Here is a 26,943-nt window from a genome sequence, read left to right as displayed (position 1 = left end):
TATTAACGTGTAATAATTGCCCTCCTTCAAACATGTTAAACAATGAATTAAAAAAACCTTGCCATTTCTATACTGATATAATTGCATTTTTTTTTCATACATGAAACCCAAGCTGAGAAGCAACCATCTCACAAACATACTTTCAAGCTTTTTTCTTGTCCAGGAGACAAGTGGGCAAGGAGTGAGGTGGCCTACGTCCTCCTAATTGGACTAATTAATGGGGGACTAGTCACTGGGGATTGGTCACCGAGGCAAGATGAGGTTTCTCATATTTTCCAGGATAAGTTACAATTAACCTTTTTACCTGTCTACCATACATATAGCAGATTAGCTTCAACCTTGTAATGGTAAATTGTGGTGTCATACTACTTGAGAGAATGAACTCCACATGGGAAGTGCAACTGTACAACGTAATCTGTCTTTCCACACTTTCCCCCTGCTAAACCGTCAGAATCGAAATAATGAATACAATATTGCTACCAAGAAGAACAGACAAAAATGGGTGTTAGAAAATGGTGCTTCCTTATAAACATCTTCCTACTTGCCTTTTTCTCTTTGAAATTACTCCTGTGAACCTTTCTTTCTACAAGAGCTTAAATGTGTTCGTACCTTCTCCTTAAGAAACGCACGATCAGAATGAAGGTCACTACAATGACTGTTATCACAACAAAGATAATCAATATTACTTTGGCAGTGCTATACCCACAGGACAGATTTACAGAGAAGAGCTTAGCACCCGCTAGTGATTTGGGCTCGGAGCACACAGTCTCTTCAGAGTCTTCAATTTTATCTATGTTTTGCTTGTACCAAGTTAATAATCCAATATTGGAACAGATGCATTCCAGTGGATTGTAACTTAAATTGATTACACTCTGGCCAGATAGGTTGGTCAACATATCACGTGGGATAATATGGATCCTATTATTGGCAAAATTGAGATAAATGTTCCTGAGATTGGAAAACGCATCTGAACTGAATGCAGTAAGATTGTTGTGGCTCAGATCCACGTATTTTAGCTTCCTGAGGGCAGAAAATGCTTTGGATTGTACAGTCAACAATTTGCAGGAAGATAAAGTTAACACTTCCAAATTGGGTGCTTGCTGAAAGAGGTTGTCATTCAGGATGGTCCCAGATTCAAAGTTATTTCCATTCATGTTCAAGACAATAAGACTCTTCAAACCTTGCAGGATGTTCTTGGTATTTGGATTAATTCTAGAGAAAGAAAGGTTCAGGGTCTGCAAAAAATGCAAATTGCAGAAGGGCCCTTGGGAAGAATTGGTGAGAATAATGTGTGTGAAAGAGAGATCCAAAATCTTCAGGTTAGCACAGTCGTTAAAGGCCACACTGTGGAACAAAAGCTTGTTGTTGAAGCTCAGGTCGAGGTGTTGCAAGCTGCTCAAGCCACGGAGCTGCTTGCCGCAGCAGTCTAAGTTTTCTATCTGACTCTTGCTCAAGTCAAGATGTTGAAGCTTTGACAAAGATTCTAAACATCCAGAACCCAAATCCAAAGACTCTGAATTTTCTCTGATATAGAGATGGGTGAGGTGGGGGAAAGCAGAAGACATGATTTTGCAAAGGTGGTCAAACTTGTTCTGGTTAAGATTTAATTCCTTTAGCACATTCATCTCCAAAAGGCCCGTGGGAAGCTTGTGGAGGGAGGTGTGGGCCAAGTCCAGCCTTTGAAGTTTGCCCAAACACTGGAATGTGTCAGCAGAGAACGGCGTGAAACTACGATATTGCAGCGCAAGGTCATCTACAGAGATGTTGCAGATGCCCTGTAACATGGCAGGGCTTATGTCAAGAACATGTGGATCCACAAAAGTCCCGAGTTGAAGAGCAACAGTTTTGGCATCTTGCAACCCTTCTAAGATCACTGAAACATTAACACAGCTGCCAAAATCCAAACTTGCGAAAGAAATTGACCTAAAAGCCCTGGGCTCAATGTGCACAATATCATTACCCATAAGACTGAGAGTCAAATTTCTAGTTTGCTTTAATAAGTGTATATCTGTAGCTGATATTCTTTGTATGATGTTCATTTGAAGGTCCAAATATTTGAGATTCCTTGTTGGAAAATCTGGTGGGAGTGCTAGCGATTGGATGTGGTTGTTCCCTAGTATCAGTGTCTCCAAGTTATCCAGGCCCTCCATTGGGATAAATGTTAAACTAGTGAGTCCTGTTTGGGTTAGGTCAAGGAGTTTCATAGACCAGGGTCCTGTGAATGCTGTGCTCGCTAGAAACAAAAGATTATTTCCAGTCAAGACAATGGACTCCAGGTGATAGTTGCTTTCAAAGGCACCGTCATATACCCAATTAATCTGACACCTTAAAAACAAAAACAAAAATCTGGCATGAAAACAATTGTGTGCTCTTACCTCATTATACACCTATGAAAACAATAAAAACTACACTTCCTGCTTTTGTTTACAGTTTTCATGAGATGGTAACAATACAAGTAGTTAGGCTGTAAAAGGGACTGGTATTTATATTTGTGTTTTTATACCAATCTAAAGAGTCAACCAATGTTAACATATTTGAGGTTGTTATCACAGCTATGTAATGGTATTCACTTTTTAATCAACATGAATATCTTCCAGTTCTAGGTTCAAAATGGATAACTACATGCGATCTTCAAGAAACATTCAGATTTATTTACCTGATAAATCCTTAGAAGTTGCTTTAGTCACTTTATATGTTTGTGAGTCTTTGAGCATCATCAGATGGGGAGGGGAAGTCATGTTTCCTTACTGTCACTTCCTCCCGCTTCTATCCCACAATACTCTTCCTTCACACAGGGGAAGAAAGAGGAAGTAAACAATGACCACATGACCACAGCAGGAAATAGCAGCACATTTCACTTCCAACCCCCCTCCTGGATTTACCAGGGTCTTATTTGTAACAGAAAGAAGATCAGAATGCATATGAGATGTACAGGAGGTGGACGCCATCAAAAGGACCTGTGAAAACTGTGAGTGGGCAGTAACGAGTGTGTGATAAAACACTCATCTGATGATGCTCTTTGTGTACCAATGTGTTAAAGTCTCAGCTTTTGCAATGTTATCTGAGAATAGGTTTCCACATTACCCTGAAATGGGTCAATGCATGCCACTTGCTTGCCCTTGCCTCCTCTGCTTTACTTGGTTGTGGAAGCACAAGGTCTTCCAATTACCCAGTTAACAGGAAAATGTGAATTCCTGTTCCTGTCACAAGCATGAACCTTTAATGCTGGTATGTTTTTAAATCCTTCTCTAGCAGCTAGAAGTGATTAGCTTTGACTTTAAGAGCACAATCCTGTGCATGTTTAGAGAGAGAAAAGTCCTACAACTCCCAGCATTCCCCAACTACTATGCTTGCTGGGGAATGGCACAGCAGTAGAAGATGAGCCGATGTCAACTTTTGAAGCACAGTGGGGAAGAGGAGAAGCGGCAAGATTTATGGAGTCTTTCCTCTTCTCCTTTCCTTTTACAACAACAAGATGATTATTGTTTATAGCCATAGGCCATTGCAGACAGTACACAAGTAAAATCATCAAAGCAACATGAGTAACTGGGCTTTCCAGGTCTCATTTAACATAAAAAACACAACTAAAATATATAGCCCTCATAAAAACTTCCAGTAATTACTTTAAAGTAACTTGGTCAGATGAGAGAATCACCTTTCCAGTCACTGGTCCTTTCTTCATAATCCTTGCTGGAATTTTCTTAGCTGCTGTTGCAAATAATGCAACAAGAGAGGATATACATTCATACACATCTGAAAGTAAGTATGCCACTACATCATTTGTTGAACACCCAGTACATTGATACACATAATAAGATAGAAACTTTGTTCTGGAAGAGTCCTATAACGGACACAATGATAAATAACGGGCTACATTGCTTCTCTTAACTGCCACCTCTTCAAGCAAAGCAATCAGAGATGCAAGAGGAAGTCAGTTTAACCTGACTTTGTAGTAGCTACAAGAGGAGTAGAGCTGGTATCTCCAAAGAAAGAAGATGTTCTATCAAAGACCTAATTTCCTTCTTCCAGTGCTGGATATGTCAGTCAGTTCATATGGATGTTAGAAACAAATATGTCCACATGGTCTGCCATAATAGAACATTCTGTAGGGTCAATGAGTCCACTTCACAGTTTTTGCAAGTCCATCAGTGGTAGTCTGCTTTATTGTGGACTTAGAACCATTTTCAAGTATTGGCTCTGTGTTGCACATACCATACCTGGCAATGTTCATAATACAACCACACAGCCTGTAAAGATCCGATTTAAAAGCTGATGTCAAATGCCCACATACATAAAAACAAGTGAGGAAAAACACCGGTCACACCTTGTTAAGTCCAAATACACCAGGTCCGTCAGCTTGCTGAATGTGTTGCATTGAAGGGAGTTCAGGAAGTTAAAGCTGAAATCAAGGACTTTGGTTATGAAGGGCAGTTGTTCTGGAATCTCTGTCAATCCTAAACCTTCGCAACTGTAGCTTCTGTTAGCAATAAGCTGTGAAAATTTTACACAGGGTTACATAAATACACATATTTATGGATGCAAATACATGGAGTGCATCTCTATTGGCATAATGAATCCTATTTTTTTTAATGAAAGCATTGCATTCTTTTAAAAGCAAGTTAGAGGTCCTTGCTCTCTCCAGTATTCAAGGCAGTAAGCCTGTGTGCACCAGTTGCTGGGGAACATGGGTGGGAGGGTGCTGTTGCACCTTGTCCTGCTTCATTGATCCCTAGCCGACGGCTGGTTGGACACTGTGTGAACAGAGTGCTGGACTGGATGGACACTTGGTCTGATCCAGCATGGTGCTTCTTATGTTCTTATCCAGCATGTATGCCAAGAGAACAGTCTTGAAAACATCTGCAATTGTTCCTCTCTAAAGCTAATTTGGTCAGAACATGAACCAGTGCCAAGGCTGGACACAGCGTAGGTGTCTGACACACACTGTTCTCACCTCATTGGAGGGAGAACAAAATATAAAAGTTACACAACAAAATACGTAGGCACTGGAATGGATAAAAGAGGCCACAGTTGGGTAATTTTAAGACCATAGAAAGAACCGTGCTGGAAAAGACAAAGGGTCCATCTAGCGCAGCACTCTGTTCACACAATGGCCAGCAAACTGTCGACCAGGAACCCATAAGCAGGACATAGGTGCAACAGCTCCCTTCTGCCACCCAAACTAGTAGCCATTGATAGCTCTTCCCTCCAGGAATTTATCCAACCCCTCTTGTGGTAGTGAATTCCATTTTGTCCTTTATGCTGAAGTCTTGTTTACAGAAACCAATTTAAAGCAAGGATGATGACGTTTTTTCTCACATCTTGGATTCAGATTTTGGCATCACCGTGCTTACCCATGTTTCATTCAAAGTGACTGGTGACATGCCAAACCCTGTATATGATAGTGGCCACTGAGGCCATTTGCTCACTGCCAACAGGCACTGGAAAGGTCACCAGGAGCACAAGAATCAACGGGCAACGGAAGGAGATTTGTTTTGCCGCAGGTTGGCACTTTGTATGCTGTTATGAAACTGGTAATTAGTACATTTTAATACACTATCCAAAATTAATGTGCAGTGTAGAGTTCAAAATGAAATACCAATCCTGGGTATATTTTTAGGAACAGGCGTATGGTCCTTCATTGTCTGGAATAAATTGATTGGCAGCTGATCATTTGTTCCTTTCCTAATTATACCCAACATGGAATTTGCTTTTTCCACTGCAGCCGCACACTGGGTCGACATTTCCCATGGAGCTGTCCACCACAACTCTTTCTTTGTCAGTCGCCAATTAGTCAGCAACTGAGTTAGTCACTTATAAACACCTAGGTGAATAAATGGGTCTTAGCCTGGCACTGAATGTACTAGTCCCCAAAGAAACCATTAAAATGTGGGATTGTGAAAGCATCTGACATTGGTTACCATGTGCATTGGTAACTTCAAGGTTGGATTACTGCAATGTGCTCTGTGTGGCACTTTCCTTGAGATAGTCCAAAATTGAATTCTGCTGCAGAATTCTCTAGATAGGTTGCTGAGTGGGACAGCCTACAACAAACATACTACACCTTTACTCAAAGAACTGTACTGGCTGCCAATATATTACCAGGCCAGGTTCAAGATGATGTTATTGACATATAAGGCCCTAAACAACTTGGGACCAAGTTGAGGGAGTGCCTTCTCCCATATCAACTTGCCTGTTCATTGGCCTCTACAGATCAGGGCCTCTTGGTTGTCCTGGTCCCTACATCTGATGGCAATCACAAGGAGGGTCTTTTCTGTTGTGGCACCCTGTCGTTATATATTATTTTAATATATATTTATCTAATATACATTAAAATAATCTAATTTTACAATTAGCTAATATATTTTGTACACCACCCTTTCATTTGACAAGGAAGGGTGGATATTCATATTTTAAATTAAATTGAATTAAATAAATTGGCATTTTAATACATGGACATAAGAGATGTTTAAAGGGATGAATATATTGAAAAGGTGGGGTTAAAGGATGGTTTCAGTATTCATTCCAGAATGTAGCCATTTTACCATAGAAAAACAATAAAAATAATTCAACGTAGTGAAAAAAAATTAATGGACCAGAGTGCGTACAACTATATCGCATCTGTTGTCTCATCTACTGACCCTTTAGAAATATTCTACCTTTGAAATTGAGTTATTATAGAAATTTGAAATTGTACCGTTGCTATATAGAAAACTGGCACCCCACCTTTTTAAAATGTGAATTTTGAAAGCATGCGCAACATACATGGATCAGATTTTTCTTTGGCATTTTCTGCATATCAAGATGGCCAAAAAGTCAATAACGTGAAAAGCTGAAAGAAATGTTTAGGTAATAGCTACTAGTGTAAATGTGAATAGTTTTCTCTGATACAGCTATAAAGGATGACTGTGCTTGTGGCATAAAGTGTGCAATGAGAAAAACATCACCCCGAGGTGCAGTTCTAGAGAAATTAGGTGCATTTAAACTGCTTATAAAGCAAAGCACCTGTTCAGAAGCCCTGGCTGCAGGCAGATTGAAGGCACCAGTGGTCTGTTTCATTACAACCCCCTCTGGTTCCAGCAAACTTCTAGCAGAATGTGTGCCTCCCCACGCATCCCACGCACACACACACAATCTGCAAAACGTTGTGTGCAGTACATCAAATAATGCTTTTTGTTGTTGTTTTGTTGTTTTGTTTTTGTTAGCTTCACTCCTTTCTATGTATGGTTTGGTTTTACATTTCTTAAGCAGAAAAGATGTACAAACTCCCCCCCCCTTTTTTTTTTGCTTCAGGATAACTGTCTATGCGTGATGCGCCTTAAATCTCTGGCTAAAATAAACGGTGGATTCCGCTAAAGCCTCCCAATCCATATGCTGACATCCTGAATATACTTGGTAGAAAATAAACCCCCTTCCTTCTGAGGAGACATGTATAGGATTGCACTGTAATGCTGAAATCCTAAACACATTTACATGGGAATGAGCCCCATTCAACACTCTGGAAGTTAATACTATGCATTTGAAAGTAAGTTCCACTGTATTTAATGGTGCTTACTCCCTAGTAAATGTATTTGGGACTGAATGCTATGGCTGCAATGCTATAAACACTTACCTGGGAATAAGCCCTACTGAGCACAGTGAAGCTTACCAATAATAATAATAATAATAATAATAATAATAATAATAATAATAATAATAATAATTTTCTTACCCGCCTCTCCAACTGGATCAAGGCAGGGAACAACAACAAGCATAACATACCTAAATACTGATTAAAGACATGGCATACACTGTTTAAAAACATCCTAAAAGCATCCTAAAAACATACTAAAAATATCCTGAAATTCTACTGCATAGGGTCATGTCACAACCAATGGCGCAAGTTCATCACTGCTAACTTGAAAACGATGGGACATAATGGCAATGAATCTTAGCAACACTGCCGGCAAAGTCTGTTCGCCTTTTGGCAAGGAGCAGTGAAGACAGGCGACTCTGATTTCGGTGGGGCTGTGAATCCACAGTCAGAACCAATCACAACTCTAAGGGAGTCATCTAAGGCACTGAACCCATTTGGGAGGATAGGGTTCAGCAACTTGGATAGCTCCTTTATAATTCTGACTGGTTCTGGCTGAAACCCAAAGTGGATTCAATGGTCCACTGACATCGGAGCCACCAGCCTCTGCTGGCAAGGAGGGAACGTCCAGAAAAAACCATTTCCCAGTCTGTAGCCAGTTCCAATGAATGTGCTCAAAAGGCACAACATGATTCCTGTCATTTTTTCGGCCCCAGCGATGGCAGTTCTCTCAGCCTTTAAGCAACCTGATGTTAGCATGCAAGTATTCAATGCTCCAAATTAATTATTGATTCTTTCTTGAAAATGCTTTTGCCCCAATAGAGAGACAAATAAGTCCTCACTCACCTCAGTGCACATCTTATCTACTGGCTTGGTTTCTTCACAGCTGACACCTAAAAGCCCCATCAGAGCCCAGCAGTACGTGCACCAAGCCATTAAGGACTATTATTAGATTCTCCACACTGACGGAGCTCCAGTAATAGAAGCCAGATGAAAAATAACTTTCTTGAACGCGGCTCAGAAGGCTTTGTTAAACTGGAAGTCTGAGCTAGACAAACAATAGAGGCCAATAAAAAGACGTTTCCTCTTGAGGCCAAGTGTGCAGTGAACTTTTTCGGTTCCTCCTTTTTGCTCCCTTCCGAAACCATTGTGTCAGCCTCGCCACTGCTTCTGTATTAACTGGGAGGAAAAGGTTCGCTTTTGCTGCATTGCCCTGGCTCCAGCCGCAGGTTGGCAAGTCAGGCATGGAGCTGAAGCAAACTTGGTGCCACTCAAACCGCCTTAGGCCAGATCTACACATCGTAGCGAAGGCGCTTTTGTGCGCCTTTTAAAAAGACGTAACCTAAAAGAAGCGCCTCTTTCTTTACTGTGTGTACTGTGAGCTAGGCAGCGCCACCTGCAGAAGAATCTCTACCCCATTCAAAGACGCTGCTCTGCTCTGGCCGCTTCCCCCTCGCGTGTTCTTCCATTCGAATAATCCCCCCTCCCACCCGGCGGCTCTTCTGGCGCATCCCGGCGGTGGCGGCTCCTCCTGCAAAACACTTTTCTCCCTCGGTGTATTTGTATTTGCGTTTGCGTGTGCACGGCGGACGAATTCAGCTTCTGCCTCTTGCTTTCCCCCGCGGTGTCATCTCCCCGGGACTCTCTTCGGTGTGTGCTCTGAGTTTCCCTGATGTTTTTGGGAACACCACATTGCTTATCCAGTTTGTACTTTTTTCTACTGTTTTGATAATTCTCCACCATTGTAGACTTTGCAACTATTTCTTTCAGAGACTTTACTAAAGCTACTAGGTACTTTCCTCTTGGGTAACTTAACTAGCTTCACACTTGTATCAAACTCTAGTTTATAAACTCCATCTAGCTGTCCATCTCCCACAAAAACATCCATGAATTCTCTCTGAATCCTTTCTTAAGTCCAGCTTCATCTGAATTTTCTATCAATCACTGTCAATATTTTTTAGAATTGTATCTTTTATCAGTTTCATAGCCTGGACTGCCTTCAGGCCTAACAGTGGTTCTGTTCTCTCATCACCTACAACCACAAAGTCTAGCTTGTATTTCTTGTTCATCTTTGGGTTAGAAGTTTGGAGTTTGCATTTTTCCACTAGTTTTGATGTGCTGTGATTATACATTCCTCAAACCTGATTGGTCTCTTCCAATGGAACACTGCGGCTTACTAGGGTCTTTCTTGACGTCTTCTTTGCCCCGGGATGGCTCTTAATCTGTGCGCTGTTGTTCAGATGACGCAGCTGCAGATTCGAAGCCACCGCAGGGTAAAGAGTCGAAGATAAGTGGTTGAAAAGTCAGGGATTTACCCCAACTTTTCTAGCCAGAGCGAGGGCAGCCCAGCTCTTCTGCCGGTCTGTTCTCACTCAGGAGCTGCTTCGTAACCACTGCAGGGGCGTTCCCATGCTGCTTTGCTCAAGATATATATATTTCCATTGTAATCATCCAGTGGGTCGTTTATCTGTTCTCATCCTTTTTTCACCTCTATGCCTGCTAATTCCTGACTGCCAAATTGTAAGACTGGTTTTAAACATGAATGTGTTACTTAGATGTTCTTCCCTCAAGCTGCTGCTGCCTCCTCCTCCTCCCCCCCCCACATTGCTCAGGGGCGGGGGCGATGACTGCTGTAACCCCCACACTTGTTCCTTGGCATGAGGATTATCTGGAGCAACCCAGCAGGAGTGAAAGGGCGGGGTTTGGGGGGAACGTGGCACCAGCTCATCGCCGTGAAGATAGCGCCTAGGTGAATGGGTTTGCAACTGGCACCACAGTCTATTTGAGATAGCAGTGCTTTAACCCCACACCCCCCCCCCCAGTTGTTTATGTTATCCTATTGGCTTTTTCTGAAACTTGTGTTTACTACTTGATCTGCTAGACAGAGAATGTCTTCACATTTACTGTCACTCTCCATATTTACAGTGTGCAATCTAGCTTCGGGCTTTCCCCTGTTTTGCTAGACCCTTGAATGCATTGTGGTTGTTTAACACAAACTGGACAACTTTCTTTTTGTCTTGCATGCCCCTCCCCCTCCCCCCAGGACTTGCATTGCTCTGGAGTGTTCTCAGTCATTCTTACATCCAGTTTTTCCCTCTCTTTCTTCTGTATTCTATGGACAGTTTTGTCAGGGCTGGAAAATTTACCTACAGAGGGTTAAGCCCTGGAAGAAGAAGAAGAAATGGACATTTGCACAAACTCTGGATCCTCGATTCTCAACAGGTGTTAGACATTATTTATTACTGGACTGTAAAATGTCAAGGCCTCATGACTCAACTGTTGGTTTTGCGCGGCCGGGCCGACGAGCATGAGCACACGTACCAAGATAAAGAAGAAGTTGTTTTATGGATGAATACTGCAGGACCATATCACAATCGCCAGGAGACATACAAATATTTCTCTCTCCCTTTCTGTGGTGGGTCAAAAAAAAAAGCATTGGTCATTACCATGAAACACTGGGAGAAGCACTTCAAGGAGTTGAGTTGGAGTTCAGTGGTCTGGACATTAAATTTAAAGATGATGTGATGCAGGCCACATACTGTGACATAGACTTGGATAAACAAACAAGAGATGCATTTGTTTACGCTATCAAAAATCACTACTGGTATCAGATGTACATAGATGACTTGCCAATATGGGGTATTGTTGGAGAAGCAGATGAAAATGGTGAAGATTACCAATAGGTTACAATGGAAATAGGATTGTGGATGTGAATCTGACAAGTGAAGGGAAAGTTAAACTGGTTCCCAACACCAACTGTTGATTGAATAATTGGCTGATGTAACTGAGTGCAGTACCTTGTATGAAAATGTATATAAAGTTGTACAGATTTAATGGTAGCATGGGTGGTTATTATTATTATTATTATTATTATTATTATTATTATTATTATTATTATTATTTTATATAGCACCATCAATGTACATGGTGCTGTACAGAGTAAAACAGTAAATAGCAAGACCCTGCCGCATAGGCTTACAATCTAATAGGTTGTAAGTTGCTGGATGGTTGCTGGATGGTGATGTTTTGTATGCTGGATGATTATTGTACAGAAGACGTTATACCTCAGTAAAACTCTACTGATGAAAAGTTATACGTGTCGTGAGTATTATTTCTTCTCTGAGGGACAATAGCTCAATATCCATACAGAGGAATCAATCGCTGAAGCTGCTGTGTTACTGCTTAAATCTCTGCTAAAGTCAATTCCTGACAAGTTTCTGCTGTCCGTCTCGAATCCTACCTTTGGACAACTCAGCTGCCCTGCAAGTCTCCAAGCTTTTCTCTACCGTCAAGTCTGCTTCCTTCAGCAACCTCTCTCATACTCATGTGTCCGGTTTGACACCTACTATCCTGTCCCTTATTAAGGAATATTTGGTATCTCTAAAATTGCAGCTGGCTGCTAATATCTTTCAATTGATGCAGCAAACCAAAGTTTTATTTAAACAAATAAATAAATCCATCGAGCTCTCTCAGTCTGTGCCCTCCCTCTCCTCAAGCCAGAAGCAATGGGTGTTGTCCTCAACCACTTCCTGATCCCTCCCAGGAACCACAACCCACTCAGGCTGAATCCAGTTCTTCTTTTATATTTTACAACTAGCAGGTCTTGCTGAGTGTTTAAATAATGCAGAGCTGAGTAAGAGATCTTTGTCTCACAGAGTTATAGAGAAGCTTAGCCATGGAGATGGCTTTCTGTGTATATTTAGCTCATGTTTTATATTCTATTGGCATCCTCTGTGGCACCCAGGCTAAAGGATCCATTTTGTTCTGGGCAAACCTTTAACTGCCTTTGAGTTTTGACACCTAGTGCTGTCCCTCGTCTCCAAGTCAGTCTGGGGTTCATTTGGCCCTCAAGCGCCCCCCATTCTTCATGATCCTTTCCTTGCACTCTGGTGCTGAGCCCATGCGTCCTGGGTCGGACTCTTTCTTTCCCTTACACTTGAAACACTGTGCTGCCTGCTTTGCCCCGGGTGAAGTGTGTATGCCTTATACGCCCAGGCAGAGCTTCACACCATGATATAGCAGCCGTTGTGTCTATCAAGCCAGATTTTCAGTGAGTTCATTTCATGGCTGAGTAGATGCTCTGTGCCTTACAGCAGTTGCGACCCCCATGTGAATGGCTCGTTCTGAGCTCAATGGTTTGGTGGACAAGCAGGTGTCTTGGGGGTTGTGTTGAGGTCATTATGAGGTTCTCTGGTCCAGCACGACCACCTACATAGGAGCACTTTTTGGTTAGGTCCCCTCTCTTGCCTCTTTCCCTAGTTCCCTTCGCCTCCCTCTGTGCTTGTTCTTTACCTCAGAATCATCAGAGATAAGAAGGTCCTTTGTTTTAGACTCTTCGTTCCATTTTCCCAACCAGTTGTTAGGAATTCTATTTTTGCAACCAGCTGTTTTGGTTCTGGAGCCCCCTAGTAATGGCTCCGCCATCATTGCCTCAACGACTGAAAGTCCAGCAGAGCCATCCTGAGAAATCACCCATTTGGCTTTTTCGAGATGACGTGGTACTGGGCAACTTGATGTGATTTCCCCCATTTTGAATTCGTGACCCAAAGCTGGGAGCCCAGAGGGCAACTGTGGGCCCACTGTGAATTGCCACGTATCGGCAACCAAGGCAGATTTGTTGTGTTCCCTTTACTCTGGAACAAGGTAAATGTCACCCCTGTTTCCTTCTCTTCCTCCAGATATTCCTCTGATCTATCCATTCTGGCCATCCTGTGGCCCACCGCAGGTCACTAGCACCTGGGTTGCCATATCCCATATAGCTTCCCAAGCCCTTTCTTGTCATTTCCGTAGCACTGCTTCATTGGCAATTGTGAATCCCCCTGTATTTGTCTGCCTCTGTTTGTTGGAACCAGTAAAACATTACTGGGGTTAGAACCTGAGGACCTACAGATGTTGTAGGACTCCATCAGCCCCAGTCAATATGGCTGATAGGCTGTTGGGAGTTGTAGTCCACCAACATCATTAAAGCCACAAGTTCTCCATCCCTATGCTAGGGCCTGATCCCCCAATAAGGTACATTTCCCTTCAAGGAAGTCTTTCCTCATGCCGTAACAGTTTAATGGGCAAAATGACCTGCTCGTCTGCTAATGATTGTTTGCACTGGGAGATCTCTAACAAATGTATGGGATAAGGCTGTAAGAAGACAATTGCACAGTCACTAAGATGGAGACGAAGTGTCCATCCACAAAAATTGTCCAAAGCAGTTCTGTTGCCCCTTATGGAAAATTTGGAAGAGTGGATCTAGAAACAGGAATTTTAAAAAAAATATCTTTCTGGCACCCTCATAGTTCACACAACCCTGTTTTTTTTTTTAAAAAAAAAAGTCTGCCATGTCTAGGGTGACCATATGAAAAGGAGGACTGGTTTCCTGTATCTTTAACAGTTGTATAGAAAAAGGAATTTCAGCAGGTGTCATTTGTATACATGCAGCACCTGGTGAAATTCCCTCTTCAGCACAACAGTTAAAACTGCAGTAACCCTGCCCTCTTTTAATTCTGGTCACGCTACAATCTATTTTAATGTGTTTTTATTCTGTTTTTATTTTATCTTGTACACCGCTCTGAAATTTTGAATGGGGAACAGTATATAAATATGGTAAATAAATAAATAAACTGTTGTGATGAGGAGGGAATTTCACCAGGTGCTGCATGCATACAAATGACACCTGCTGAAATTCCCTTTTCTATACCACTATTACAGATACAGGAGCCCTGTCGTCCTTTCCACAGACTCACCCTAGACCTTGTCACTTCATAGGGTAATTTGCTGCAATAGGGATCCTGTGGCTTTAATATTTGCATTGAATAATGTAGTGAGTGCAACTGATCATGCAGGATTGTGACGATTTTTCTTCTGCTGAATGTTTTCCACTAGTATAACAGGTTCAGGAGTCTTGACCGTCTGTCTGCTTCACATTACTCTCTTGTCTCATTCGGAGCTATCTGAACCACCCTACCACCAGTTTAAGTCATATCTCCTTTTTGCAATTTGCACAAAATACATACATACATACATACATACATACATACATGCCACTCCCCCCCTCTGCATACAAGAAAGCCTTTGTGTCTTCCAGGGATTGTTTGAATCGTCTATAACTGTATTAATTCTTAATCCAGGGTTTGTTGTTAACCCTTGTAGCAAGGCTATGGGCTCATTTCTTTCCACGAAAGATTTTACCAGTAAGTTCAAGGTCTCTTAGTTCTTCTCCATTCCCCCACTGGACGTCTTCCCCAGTGTTTTGCGCTGCCCACTTCATATCCCGTTCAATTACTAGAGAGGAATGGGATCGCCCGTAACGCACAACCTTTGCCTTGCTGCAGCCCCTGCCTCAGATCCTTTGCCTACAGGCCTGTCTAATCTAGTGGACCTATTCTTACATCATTAAAATATCTTATTGTATCGATTAATTTGTCTGCTCGTTCCAATGCTCCAGTGGTTTCCTCTGGTGCTGCTATCAAATGCGGTTTTTTTGTTAAAAATCAATATGCTTTATGAAGATAGGATTTGGTCAAGCAATAGCCTCTCTTTCTCTCCCCCCCCCCCCCCGTTCTCTCAGCAGTCTGTGAAGCAAGTATTTTATTCATAGTGTGGTTTAGTGCAGCCCAACCTCTAGTTTCTTCTCCTTCTTTGACATTAGCCTGCTTCCTTTTTTCAGTTCAACATAACTGTGGCTAATGCTTTGTTTGTGACTGATAGCAGGATCCATTCTAGTTGGTATTTGACTCTGCTAAGTAAGCTGTACTTCTTTTTTTCAACCAAACAAAAACACTTTCACCTTCTCCCTACTTCAGTAGAAGGGAAATTAGGCCATTATGGACTTTTTGTGTGTGCCCATCAGTTCTTTACTCCTTCTGTTCTGACAAGAAATGTAATCTGACTGCTGGTACATTTAAAGCCCTGCTTAGTGATTCTAGAGGTAAACAACAGGCCAAGAATCAGGTTCTGCTTTGTTACAGGAGCCTCTTTCAGTATCATCGTAAAAGCTCCGCAGTTTGCCGGTTGCTGCTCTGATCCCTGGCACCGTGGCCTGGTGGCAGGTGTGTTACCAAGGCCTTGTGGGTTTTGGGTAGAGGATGTGGTTAAATGAGGCTGAAATGCAAAGCAGACAGGGGAGAGCCTTCTGTTGCACAAGCACCAGATGTATCTGCCCATCCACGTCAAGGTCAGCAGGAGCCATATGAACATGTTCTCCAGGCCAGAGCTGGGTTGTTAACTACACACACTTAGAAATGCTACAGAGTTGTTAGTTATTGATCTGCCCCCTCCCACCAGGACCTTGGCAAACAAAGCCTAAAGTGATGACAATGGATGGGAGTCCTGAGCTTCTAAACTGCTGAACAGATAATAGCTCCACTAATTCAATCAATTGAGTTTCAAGCAATCAAGACACCATCTGGACAAAATCTAACTCATTGCCCAAGAAGATAAAGACATCTGGACTTCTTGGATGCCAAGGACATGCATGCTTGGTCCCATAGGCTGTAGGCTCATGCTGACATGTTTTCTTAATTACGTTGAAATAATCTCGCCCTGCCAGTGCCAGGAACGCCCTGTTTCAGGAGGTTGGAAGGACCACATTTCATGTAGGAGGACTCAAGAAGCAGCCATCTTCCATTTTGATTGGAGAGAGCCAATAAATCAGCCTTTGTAGGAAGATGGCGGACTAAAGTGCTATAAATTCAGGCTATAAATTCAGTCAATGTCAAATTTTGCCTTGAAATCTTTTTTATTTATTTCACGGAAATCAGCACATCTCTCTGGAAATTTCAGTATGCATAATGAAATAGTTCTGGTCCTGTTTTCTACTCCAGTGATCCACTGCTAGTGACAAATGCTCCCAACATGCTGAGACACCACTGAGTTAATTTCCACTGATGAACGTTCCCCTCTCGGCTCATTTCTGTGCAAAACAGGACAGTTAGTACGTTGGCAATACCAAGTCTTTGCTGCTGAGTTTGTCTGTCTGTTGTCTCCTCCCTCCTGAACAACTTTGAAACATTGGTCAAGGACAGGAGGTCTTAAGAAGTGGAGGCCAAAGGAAAGGAGCAAGGGTACCAGATTGGGGGGTGGGCTAGGAAATGTATGCAGCATGATGGGCTTGAAGTAGAGGAGCTGAAAGGAGGCAGAGTTGAGCAAGTCATGGTCAGATGGAGACAAATCCTTATTTGCACACTAGTAGGTGCTCTGAAGCAGCTTATTACAATATTGCTTGTATCACCAAGACATTACATTAGGGACATGTAATGCCTTGGTGATGGTGGTGTGTTAGGAGTGCAAACTATTTCTTCATCAGCCTCAAAACATGTGGAGAACTATAACCTGAGATGGACTAGATAAGAACCGTGGGCAAACTCATTATCTTGTAGAAGAATGAGAGAGCTTCCTCAAGAGCAGTGTTGTAGTAGAGCCAGGATTCATAAGGTCAAAGTCGCAGGAATTTTTTAAAATTAGCATGGACAATGACGTCATCTGTCACTCTCCTCCGGCCTCCCTGTTCCCTCTGAGCTGAGCTGCAAACCACGCTAGCTTTGGAGAAATGGATTTTCCTAGTAACAGTATATTGTTGTGAGCAATCTATGTTATAATGCAAAATATTTTGGGCAGCTTGGTCTTGAATGGGTAATTAAGACCCATTCTCTTTATGAAAGAACTGCTTCTAGTGGAGATGAGAACTCGTTTGTTGATCCACTGCTGCCTGCATTTTTGGACTCTCCTTGGGGTATGTGGTTATGGGGGTTGTCATGACGAGCATCTGCACTTCAAAATTTAGCCCAGCACATCTCTTGAATACATGTGGATTTCCCCCCACTAGGTAGCAAAATGCCGCATCAGATAAAGGGGGAATCATTCAATTTGCTCTTGGTTACCCTGACTTCAGGAGAGAGCAGTGGGAATAGACAACCACCACTGACTGGTACTGGGTTCACAACGCGACATGTCCACATGGCGGTGATCGTATTGTACCATGCATATGGCAGGGAGGAAAGAGAGGGCGAGAGAATGCAACAGTGCTGGCCCAAGACATGTTGCTGCCTGAGGTGAAGAATGGAACGGCAGTTGGAACTTACTTCAATGCTGGTGGTGGAACAGCATCATCTACTTCGAGTGCAGAAGTGCTCAGCAAGTGCAGGGCAGGCTGCCTGGTGCACACAGCTCTGTCCTACAATGGAGGGGAATGACCAAGGGGGATAAACACTGCTGCCCTCTTCACACCACCAAGCAGGTGCTGCCTGAGGCAACTGCCCCACTCTGACTAATGCTAGGGCTGGCCCTGAAATGCAAGCTTCGGGGAAGAAGGAGAGAATTGCTAGGATGAGGGAGAATGGAGACAGATAGGCAAGAGAGGAGTGGTGATGAATAGGAGAAAATAACTTCATGGAAGATTGTAGGGGTCTGGGTTAGGAAGGAGAGAGTGGAGCTGGTGGGGGAGAATTAGTTGGGCAGAAGAGGTAGCAGTGGAAGAAGTAATTCTCTTATGGTTTCTGGATTGAGAAGAGTACAAAGATACTTATAGGCCAAAACGTTGGCTGTGAACTTCTAAGTCATTGTTTTTATAAACAAAAACAAGAATACCGTAATTTTTATAATTAACGGCAAATATTATTGAACTATATTATTTTTAAAGGATATTGATGACCATGCCATGGAACTAGGACAGCAGCTACTAGTAAGTTAGCACTTAGGGCACAACCCCATGCATGTTTAGACAGAAAAAAAGACCTTCAACTCCCAGCATTCCCCAGCCAGTCTTATTCCTGATTAAGCCCTAATTATTTGCTGTGCTGTTTCCAGCTTCTGCCTTGATACTGCTCATCAAATAAATGCCCAAAGAAATGTAACGAGGTATGGGAAGCAAAAGGTCATCCTGTCTGCAACGTTTCTGTTTTGAGATGGCCCACCTGCTGAGTAAGCAGTACCCACAACTTCTCGCTTCCTCAAAAGGCTGTCCGGTAAAGCCCTGATGGCAACTCCATGCTGGTTTTTCAGTGTTTCCCCTTTTCTGCACATACTGTAGTTCCAGCTTGCAAAACCTTGAAAAGACCAATGCAGGGGTGGGGTGGGGTGGGGGTGGAATGACTCTGCCTTTATCAAATTCCACTGCAGTGAAGGACCAGCTCCGATCGCTCACAACTGCATTTAAAAAGCAGGGCCGGTACAAGGATAGGCCTGGTTAGCCACCTGGCGAGAGCCACCACGCTATCAAGGGCCTGCTGACAAGATACCTCAATGGCTACTTCTTTTAATCATGATGGCAGTTGCTTCCTCCAAGAAACTCTGACCAGGGTTTCCAGGCATCCCCCCACCCAGGAACTGGCCAGGCTCAAACTTTTTTCACTGAGATGGTATAATTACATCAGCTATATGCAGCCCATTCTCCGGTGAATTTTCTTAATCTGTAATAATAAGTAGCACTTTAGAGTTGTCAAATTACAACGCAGAATGTTACTTCAGGGTCATGTGGAAGGCCCATGACAGGATTCCCCATATCTTCTTCTGCGCCGAGAGCTTTTTTGAGTGAGAACAAAAGTACTTTAAGTAAATAAATAACATTAAATTTATAAAATTACACAAACTAATAAAAACAGACACTCTATTATGCCCCTCTTAAATTGATCTCTCAAAGTATGCTGAGAAATTTCTTAGCATTGGGTGTTGCAATGGGTATCACAAATCCCAATTATATTTGACACATGTCCTCCTTGTTTGCTTTCATTTCATTTCATTTGTAACATTTCTATGCCACCCAATCAATGACACTTTGTTTTTTTTTTGGGGGGGGGTCACAATAAAAACAAAAGTTAAAGTTAAACACACACACAAAACTATAAAACCAACACAGGACAAAGTCAATGCAGCAAACCTCACACTTACATCAAAAAATTCACAGACCCCAACAATTCCCCAAAGACCTATAAATTACTAGAAAATTTTAAATTTAGGAAGCCTGGGAGAATAAAAAGTTCTTCAGTGGGCATGAAAAGGACCACAATGTAGGTGCCAGACAAGCCTCTCAGGAGAAGGCATTCTAGTTGGTGTAGTGGTTAAAGTATTGGACTGGGACTCAGGAGATCTGGGTTCTAGTCCCCACTCAGCCATGAGTGACTTTGGGCCAGTCACAGGGTAAGTTAAAAGGGCGAGGAGCAGGAGCATGTAAGCTACCTTGGGTTCCTTGCTGGAAAAAAGATGGAATATAAATAGCTAGGGTGCCATGACCAAAAAGGCCCTCTCCGCTGTAGTCATCCACTGCACCTCATTTGATGCACCCCCACCCAAGGACATGGCCTCAGAAGTGATGGTGCATTGGGGCCAAGGCTTGCAGGAAGGCAGCACTGGCACTTTTTGATTAGCAGGGACACCACCACCATCTGCTAACCTCCAACCCCCTCCGTCTCAGACTTCCCTGTTTCCTCTGAGCTTAGCTTGAATCCTCATAGTAGCTGTGGGATGGGGGAAATGAATTTCCTAACAATATATACTAGGACCTATTTGCAAAGCAAAGTGTTTAGGGATGACCTGGTCTTGATTGGGCCATTAAGACCCAATAGCTGTGCCAAAGACCTGCTCCTGGAATTGCTAGAAAACTGCTAGAATTGGTTTGTTGATATGGATCAACACAGCTGCCTGCATTTTTGGACTCTCCTTGTGTGTGCGTTTGTGTGTGTCTGTGGAGACTGTGTATCAAAATTATCAGTACCCCACTGCTCAGAAGATAAGCTTAGATCCAGGTAGGTATACATGGGAGGATGCAGTCCTTTAGGTCACCTGGCCCCAAGCCATTTAGGGATTTAAAAGTTAACAGCCATACTTTGAACTGGACCTAGACATGGATGGACCGGCAGCTGGTGCAGATGACAAAGCATTGGCATAATATGAGCATACTGTCCAATCCCCATTAACAACCCTGCTGCCCTCACCAACTAAAGTTTCTGGACTGTTTTCTGAGTCAGCCCCACAGATAATGCATTGCACTGGTGAATCTGAGTCATGAACAGTACCTGCGTCCACTTGCAATTTTGATTGTCGTTTAAAATGTCTTTTTGAGCAGCAAGGTCACCCTAGGTTCCAGGTACTAACCAGGCCTGACCCTGCTTAGCTTCCAAGATCAGACGAGATCGGGCGTGTTCAAGGTAGTATGGCCGTAGGTTGGACATCCATCCTAGCCACATTAAAAGGGCACCACAGAAAGTTACAGCGTATTCTACAAGAGCGGAATAAGGCAGCATGGTTCTTCCAACTGTCCAGGGGACCAAATCATAGCAACATTTACGTCTGCCTATTGAATATAACTAAATTTCAATAACACTTCCCATTAAAACCAGCAGGTCCGAAGTCCTGGGCTTTGAAATAACTAGACCCTTAAATCTTACTCTATCTTGAAGTGAAGTGACCCATACATACAACTGGAATTGGGTATTAAAATGGAAAGGTTGCTTATGATTCTTTGTAATTGAAATGTCAGTGTCTTATGTGGACCCATGGACGCCGTCTAGTGTGGAAGTTCATACAGTACTGCCATCTAGTGGCCAATCATAAATTGACTTTCAGAGCGGAAAGCTGCTTGTGATGTATCCTTTTCCTATGAATGTGAAGTCTGGTTAGGAATACATACATGGCTGTAAGGTATCAATGCCTGTAGTCCTGATCTTGGAACAAGAGAGGGCTTTCCAGAGTGGGATAAATTGCCTCTCGTAATGCCTGCTTGCACACTTCAAGGCAATTTCGCCTCGCTCAGGTGCAATCTGTATAGGCTACAAGAGACCCCATGTGGATCGACCTCTGCAACGCTCATTGACAGCAGCAGCAAGAGTCCTTGATTCAAGCTGTGTTGGAGAGATGCTCGTCGCGGAGAAGAGATGCTTCCGTGCCTGAAAATGGCGAGGAGGCCTCGGCTGAGAGCTTTCCTCCTGCCCTCTCCAGCCCAGCGCTCTCCACGCTGGAACTAGAGCTCCCGAGACACCTGACCTTTGGGCCACGCAGGCTGGGCTGGTTGGGAGCGGATCATCTCCCACACATCTGGAGGGCACCGTATAGGGGAAGATGTCACGACTCCAGCTAAAGAAGGCTTCTGAAAGGAGAAGGCCCCTCGGCTCTCCTGGACTGAAAAGGGATCAGGACGGATAGACAACACAAGCTGTTCTTAATTCACTTTGAAACCTAGGCAGGAAGTGTTGCAATGCTCAGTGCATTGGGCTGTGCAGGGCAGCGCGTAGCTCAGTTGCAGACAACCACAATATAATGCGGAACTCTCTGCAACTACATTGGTGTGACTTTTCCCCTGATCGTGCTGTTGGCTTAACCCAGCCCAGCACCCTCCAGCTGAGTTGGGTACTGCAATTCCCATCATCCCCACTCAGCATGGACAAAGCTACTCTCAGCAGTGGGGAAAATAAAACAGATACTTGAATCTAGGACTGCAGGTGATCTAGGTGGCAGAGTCCTGGATCACCTGGAGGAAGCTGCTCACATACGTAAAACAGCAGAGGAGGCTGGTGGCGCCCATGTCAGTTTCAGCACCTTGGACAGCTCCTTTTGAGTTCTAGGGGTGGTTCTGATTGAAACCCAGAGTGGATTCACAGCCGCATTGAAATCGGAGTCATCAGTCTCCACTGTGAAAGAGGCCCTCCCTGTATTCTTGTGAATCCTTGTGACCTGGGAGCGGTCTTCATGGCGCCGGGTTGGCACTGCCTCCCTATCCAACCCTGCTTTTTCCCTCTCCCGGGGTAGCGTTGGATAATCCTGATGCCGAGGAGGGAGCGTGGGGGTTCTAGGTGGCTATCAGGGTTCCGGATCTACGCCACCTTCTTCCTGGTGGAAGGCAACCAACCACTGGTTGCCTCCCACCAAGCTCCGCCCCCAGGTTGACCCTGGATTGGCCCCAAAGTGACATCACAAGGCAGGAAGCGCCATGTTGACATCACTCCCTTTGAAAAAGTCAAGGTAAATTCCCGCATTTCATATTGCAGCATCATGGGGAAGCCCCGTGGTGGCTGTGAAGCTGCACTTGTGTCATCTAATCAACACCGCGCAGATCCACAGCAACTGCGGGGCTTTCCCTGGGTATAGACAGCCCCCAGGATTGGGAAAAACAACGCTGCTCACCTCTTCACCCTTACCCTATGACCCATTGCTGCACCCTCCTTACCACATTCCCCAAGGAGAATAAGCTGACCTTGGGACAGGTGAAGGCAAAAACAGAGGTGGTGGCTGAGTATGTGTGTTCCCAGACCCTTGTGCAGTGTTTTTCCCCACTGAGGACAGGAACTACCAGAATCCTTGGCAGGAAGCTGACACCTTTCCCACCAAGGAGAAAGTGCCCCAGGAGGAGTGGCAGTCTCCAGTGGGAAGAGATGCTGCACTGTTGGCTGGGAATGACCCTGCCATCGCTGCCTTTGCCTGCCCAGAGTAAGTTTCTTCTTGGGGAGGGGAAAGGGCAGGCGATGGTGGCAGAGAATGGGTGGTTCTCAAGTGACCTCAAGGGCTTCGTGGCCCTTGTAGGGAAGCCACTGACCACTTGCCAAGGAAGAGGGAAACAATTAGCATAAAATGTGTGTATGCTAATTTCTATGTATAGATTCAAATTTAGAAATCACTACTATAGTTTAAATTAAAAAACAAACAAAACACCTCCCCATAGTGGAAAGACTGTGACCACGCGACCTGTATGTCTAACTGCTCAGTCTGCTGCCCAGGTGGTCACTGTTGCTGGTCAACTTCAAAGCTCCTCTTCTCCTTTCAAATGGTGCTTTATCTTGAAACTGGATGTGGACTGGAGTCTGGACAGCCCTTGTGATAGAAGCCTCTCCCCTGTAAAATAGGACATATGGCCAACTTGCTGTCTTTCAGGGTGATGGGTCAGCTTCAGCTGATCCACTAGCTACGGCCTTTCCTGGACAGGGACAACCTAGCCACAGTAGTACATGCACTGGTAACTTCCCGATTAGACTACTGCAATGCACTCTACGTGGGGCTGCCCTTGAAGGCAACACGGAAGTTGCAGCTAGTGCAAAATGCAGCAGCTAGACTGCTGGTGGGTACATCTTACAGAGACCACATAACACCGGTCTTAAAGGAACTGTATTGGCTGCCTATATGCTTCCGGTCAGAATTCAAGGTATTGATAATGATGTTTAAAGCCCTAAACGGCTTGGTACCTCGATACTTGAGAGAGCGCCTCTCCTTATATATGCCTGCCTGAGACCTTAGATCTGTTGGAGGAGCCCTGGTTCGCATCCCACCAATGCAACATATATGCTATGATGGGACAAGGGAGAGGGCTTTCTCTGTGGTGGCACCCCGGCTGTGGAATGCCCTCCCCTTGGAGGCCCGATTGGCGCCAGCATTGACTGCATTTCGACGCCAAGTAAAAACATGGCTTTTAAACAAAGCCTTTGATGGTTAAACTCACTGGCACATTGTTTTAACTGCTTTTAAATTATATATTGTTTTAACTTGGATCATGGTTTAATTTGTTTTTAACTGTGCATATTTATTGTTTTATACTGTATGTTTTTATCTGTACGGCGCTCTGAGATCTTAATGATATAGGGCAAGATATAAATGTTTTAAATAAATAAATAAAATAAATGTCCATGCATCTCTACTGCAGCCACACATTGGACATGCACTTGTGGATGTTACATGGGGATGAAGGGGCCTCCATTTATTGATTGGCTGGATGATGGACTGAGTGCCCTTGACAATTCCGAAACCTCTCTCAATATTCCAATGCACTTTTGAGAGGTCAGGTGTGATCCTGAAGTGTTTGGAAGCAGTTTACCATTACCAGTTCCTTTTCTTTTGCTCTTCCTTGGATTCTATTATTATTTCTGAGATGTTAATTAATATTTTTTGAAACGTCAATTCTTCTTCTCATTGTTTTCACATGCAGGCCTAGATTGATATTCTTTCTCTCTCTCTCCTCCCCCTTTATCATGTTTCACAGAGATGGTTCCCGTATTACATTTTCACAGTAATTTCACCTTTGAATCAGAAATGGAATTCTCCTTTACACATGGTTTGATCAGTCACAATGATGAAAGAACAAGTCATCTTCCCTTAGAACTCAGCATTTCATTTCAAGCATAGATGGGTTGACAGTTGCTTGCTGCTAATGAGATCATCAACTCTTTCATCATCTGAAGCATTTCCCCCCCCCCCTCTGGAGATGCCTCCTGTCACAGGTATTTTTGAGTGATTGTATCTGGAAATTAAGAAAATGGCAAGGGGTTCTTTTAAACACCAACATCTATCATAGCAGTGGGATGACCTTAATAACATCATAATCATAATGTTTTCTTCCTTTTTAATCTGTTTGGCCAGGATCCAAGCAACTGTGCAACTAGTTCATGGGTGTTATGACCTTGGGATTTCTGGTGTGCAGCAGAGAATTCTGATGAGGGCAAGGCACAGGCTACTTCCTGGGGGAAGGGGGAAGACAGTACCTTATTCAGGACCCTCCCAGCAAGAGGACACAGCTCTGCCATTGTCCTCTGGATCAGAGGAGGAGTCTCCACCCTCCCATCCTCTCGGAAGTCCCAGGCTACAAAATCTGGTCAAGGCCCTTTAACAGCCCAGTCAACTCCTGCAGGAGGGGCAAAACTGACCCCACCACAGGTCTTGACAGCCTCCATCAGGCTACAATTGGCTTTAGCATCTTGCTGAGACAATATTCTATTATTGTCCTAGTAGGAGTGAGTTCCAGCCAGCAGGATCCACTTGGAGCTACCATCTTCCTGCCTTGATCTTGCCACAAGCTTCCCCTACAAGCCTCAAAGAACCACAGAAAGGTGCAGTGAGTGGGCTTTGGACTTTGATTCCAAGACTTCATACAATCAGTACATGAAAGAGAGTGGGCATCTTCCATTCGATTCAATGAACCCTTTATGTCTGAAGAAGAGAAACTCTCTGACCAAGAGATAACAAAAAAAGATTTGAGAAGGTCTATCCTTGTACGCTACAGTATCTGGCCCCGGTTTACCAACATCTGGAAATGATTAAGGCTGCACAATATTGCTATACTTCCCTCAAACGGCAGCTTGAGTACAGTGGCTCCCATTCAGTAGAATGAGCCCTTAGTGCAGCTACTTTGTCTCGGTAATCAGCATTATCTCACAAAGCCACGTTTCATGGAGTCCAGGCATTGTTTAGCAGCTGCCAGTGTCATTTTTGGCCAAGCTGGACAGGTGCTATCTCTAGACGACAATGAAACAGAACAACACCAACAAGATCTTCAATGGAGGACAGCTTAAAGTGCAGATATTGCATTAAGTACTGATTGAACTTGTTGCAGGGAGCTTAGAAGTTGATGGTGAACAACATTAATGAACTGGATCCAAAGAGGCACTGGGAGCTTAAAGCCAAGCAGAAGAAAAAAGAGGATGAAAAGGAGAAGACAGGCATGTTGATGGGTAGGTGCTCATCACGACAGTCCTCATAGCCACACTGCCAAAGAGAAGTATGGCTATGGCAGCTGTGTTGATCCATATCAAAAATCCAGTTTGATGAGTCTTCATCTCCACCAGGAGCAGGGGTTTTATAATGCTAACGGGTCTTAATTGTCCATTCAGAAACAAGCCCCCTCCCCAAGACTTTGCATTGCAATAGGAAGCAATATATATTAGTTGAAAAATTCATCTCTCCACAGCTACTGCGAGGGCTGCAGCTAAACTCAGAGGGAACAGGTAATTCTGAGGAGGAGGGTGGTGGTGGTGGGTGACGTCAGCATCCCTGCTAATCAAAAAGTGCTGGTGCTGTATCCCTGTGAGCCCTGGGTCTACCACACCACTGTCAGTGTGGCTGTATTTTGACCATGGAAGAAAGTTAGTGGTCTACTTCCGTCAGTGGAGGCTGGTGGCTCTGATGTCAGTGAAGCTGTCAGAGCTCTACAGGGAGAACTCTAAAGGAGCTATCCACATGATCAAGGAGCTATCCACACGATTAAGAACCCTGATTCCCCCCCCCCCCCCCGGACACTGAAATTGTCCGGGATCACAGTACCCCTGTTCAAATGACACTTGGAGAATGGTGGTTAACACTATCCCTTATGTGTGCTGCTGCCAGATGACCACTTAACCACCCTCTGCAGTGTGGCTAACCTAATCACTTACTGTCAAACAGAATCCTGCAGTCCTCTGACCACGCCCTCATGCTTCCCAGCATCCTCAGTGGCCCAGACTGCCGGCGGTGGCCCTTACAGGGCCAGTGTTGCAGGAGGCTTTTTTTTTTTAACCTTTTAACATTTGAGGAAAACACAAAAATAAGAAAAACTGGCCAAAAATACACATTTACGCACCAGCACACTAAAACGCTAGTGTGCAAATGTACGTTTGGGGGCATTTTTTTTTCATTTTGTGTTTTTCCCGAACCAAAAC

General features: G+C 43.8%; 1 protein-coding gene and 1 pseudogene across 1 annotated transcript; one reads left to right on the top strand and one right to left on the bottom strand.

The window, feature by feature from the left end:
* Positions 1 to 593: 593 nt before the first annotated feature.
* On the bottom strand, positions 594 to 8,546 carry CD180 (CD180 molecule). Its single transcript, XM_063128654.1, has 3 exons — positions 8,417 to 8,546; positions 4,325 to 4,491; positions 594 to 2,325 (listed from the first exon to the last, which is right to left on the bottom strand). The coding sequence occupies exons 1-3, from the start codon at positions 8,504 to 8,506 to the stop codon at positions 594 to 596; spliced, it is 1,989 nt and encodes a 662-aa protein (XP_062984724.1). The 5' UTR covers positions 8,507 to 8,546.
* Positions 8,547 to 22,478: 13,932 nt separating this feature from the next.
* LOC134400448 (KIF-binding protein-like) lies at positions 22,479 to 26,009 on the top strand (annotated as a pseudogene).
* The last annotated feature ends 934 nt before the right edge of the window (positions 26,010 to 26,943 follow it).

Source organism: Elgaria multicarinata, chromosome 6, assembly GCF_023053635.1.
Source record: "Elgaria multicarinata webbii isolate HBS135686 ecotype San Diego chromosome 6, rElgMul1.1.pri, whole genome shotgun sequence".
Lineage (NCBI taxonomy): Eukaryota > Metazoa > Chordata > Lepidosauria > Squamata > Anguidae > Elgaria > Elgaria multicarinata.
The sequence above is the reverse complement of the archived record's forward strand: the minus strand, read 5'-3'. Positions and strand labels throughout refer to the sequence as shown.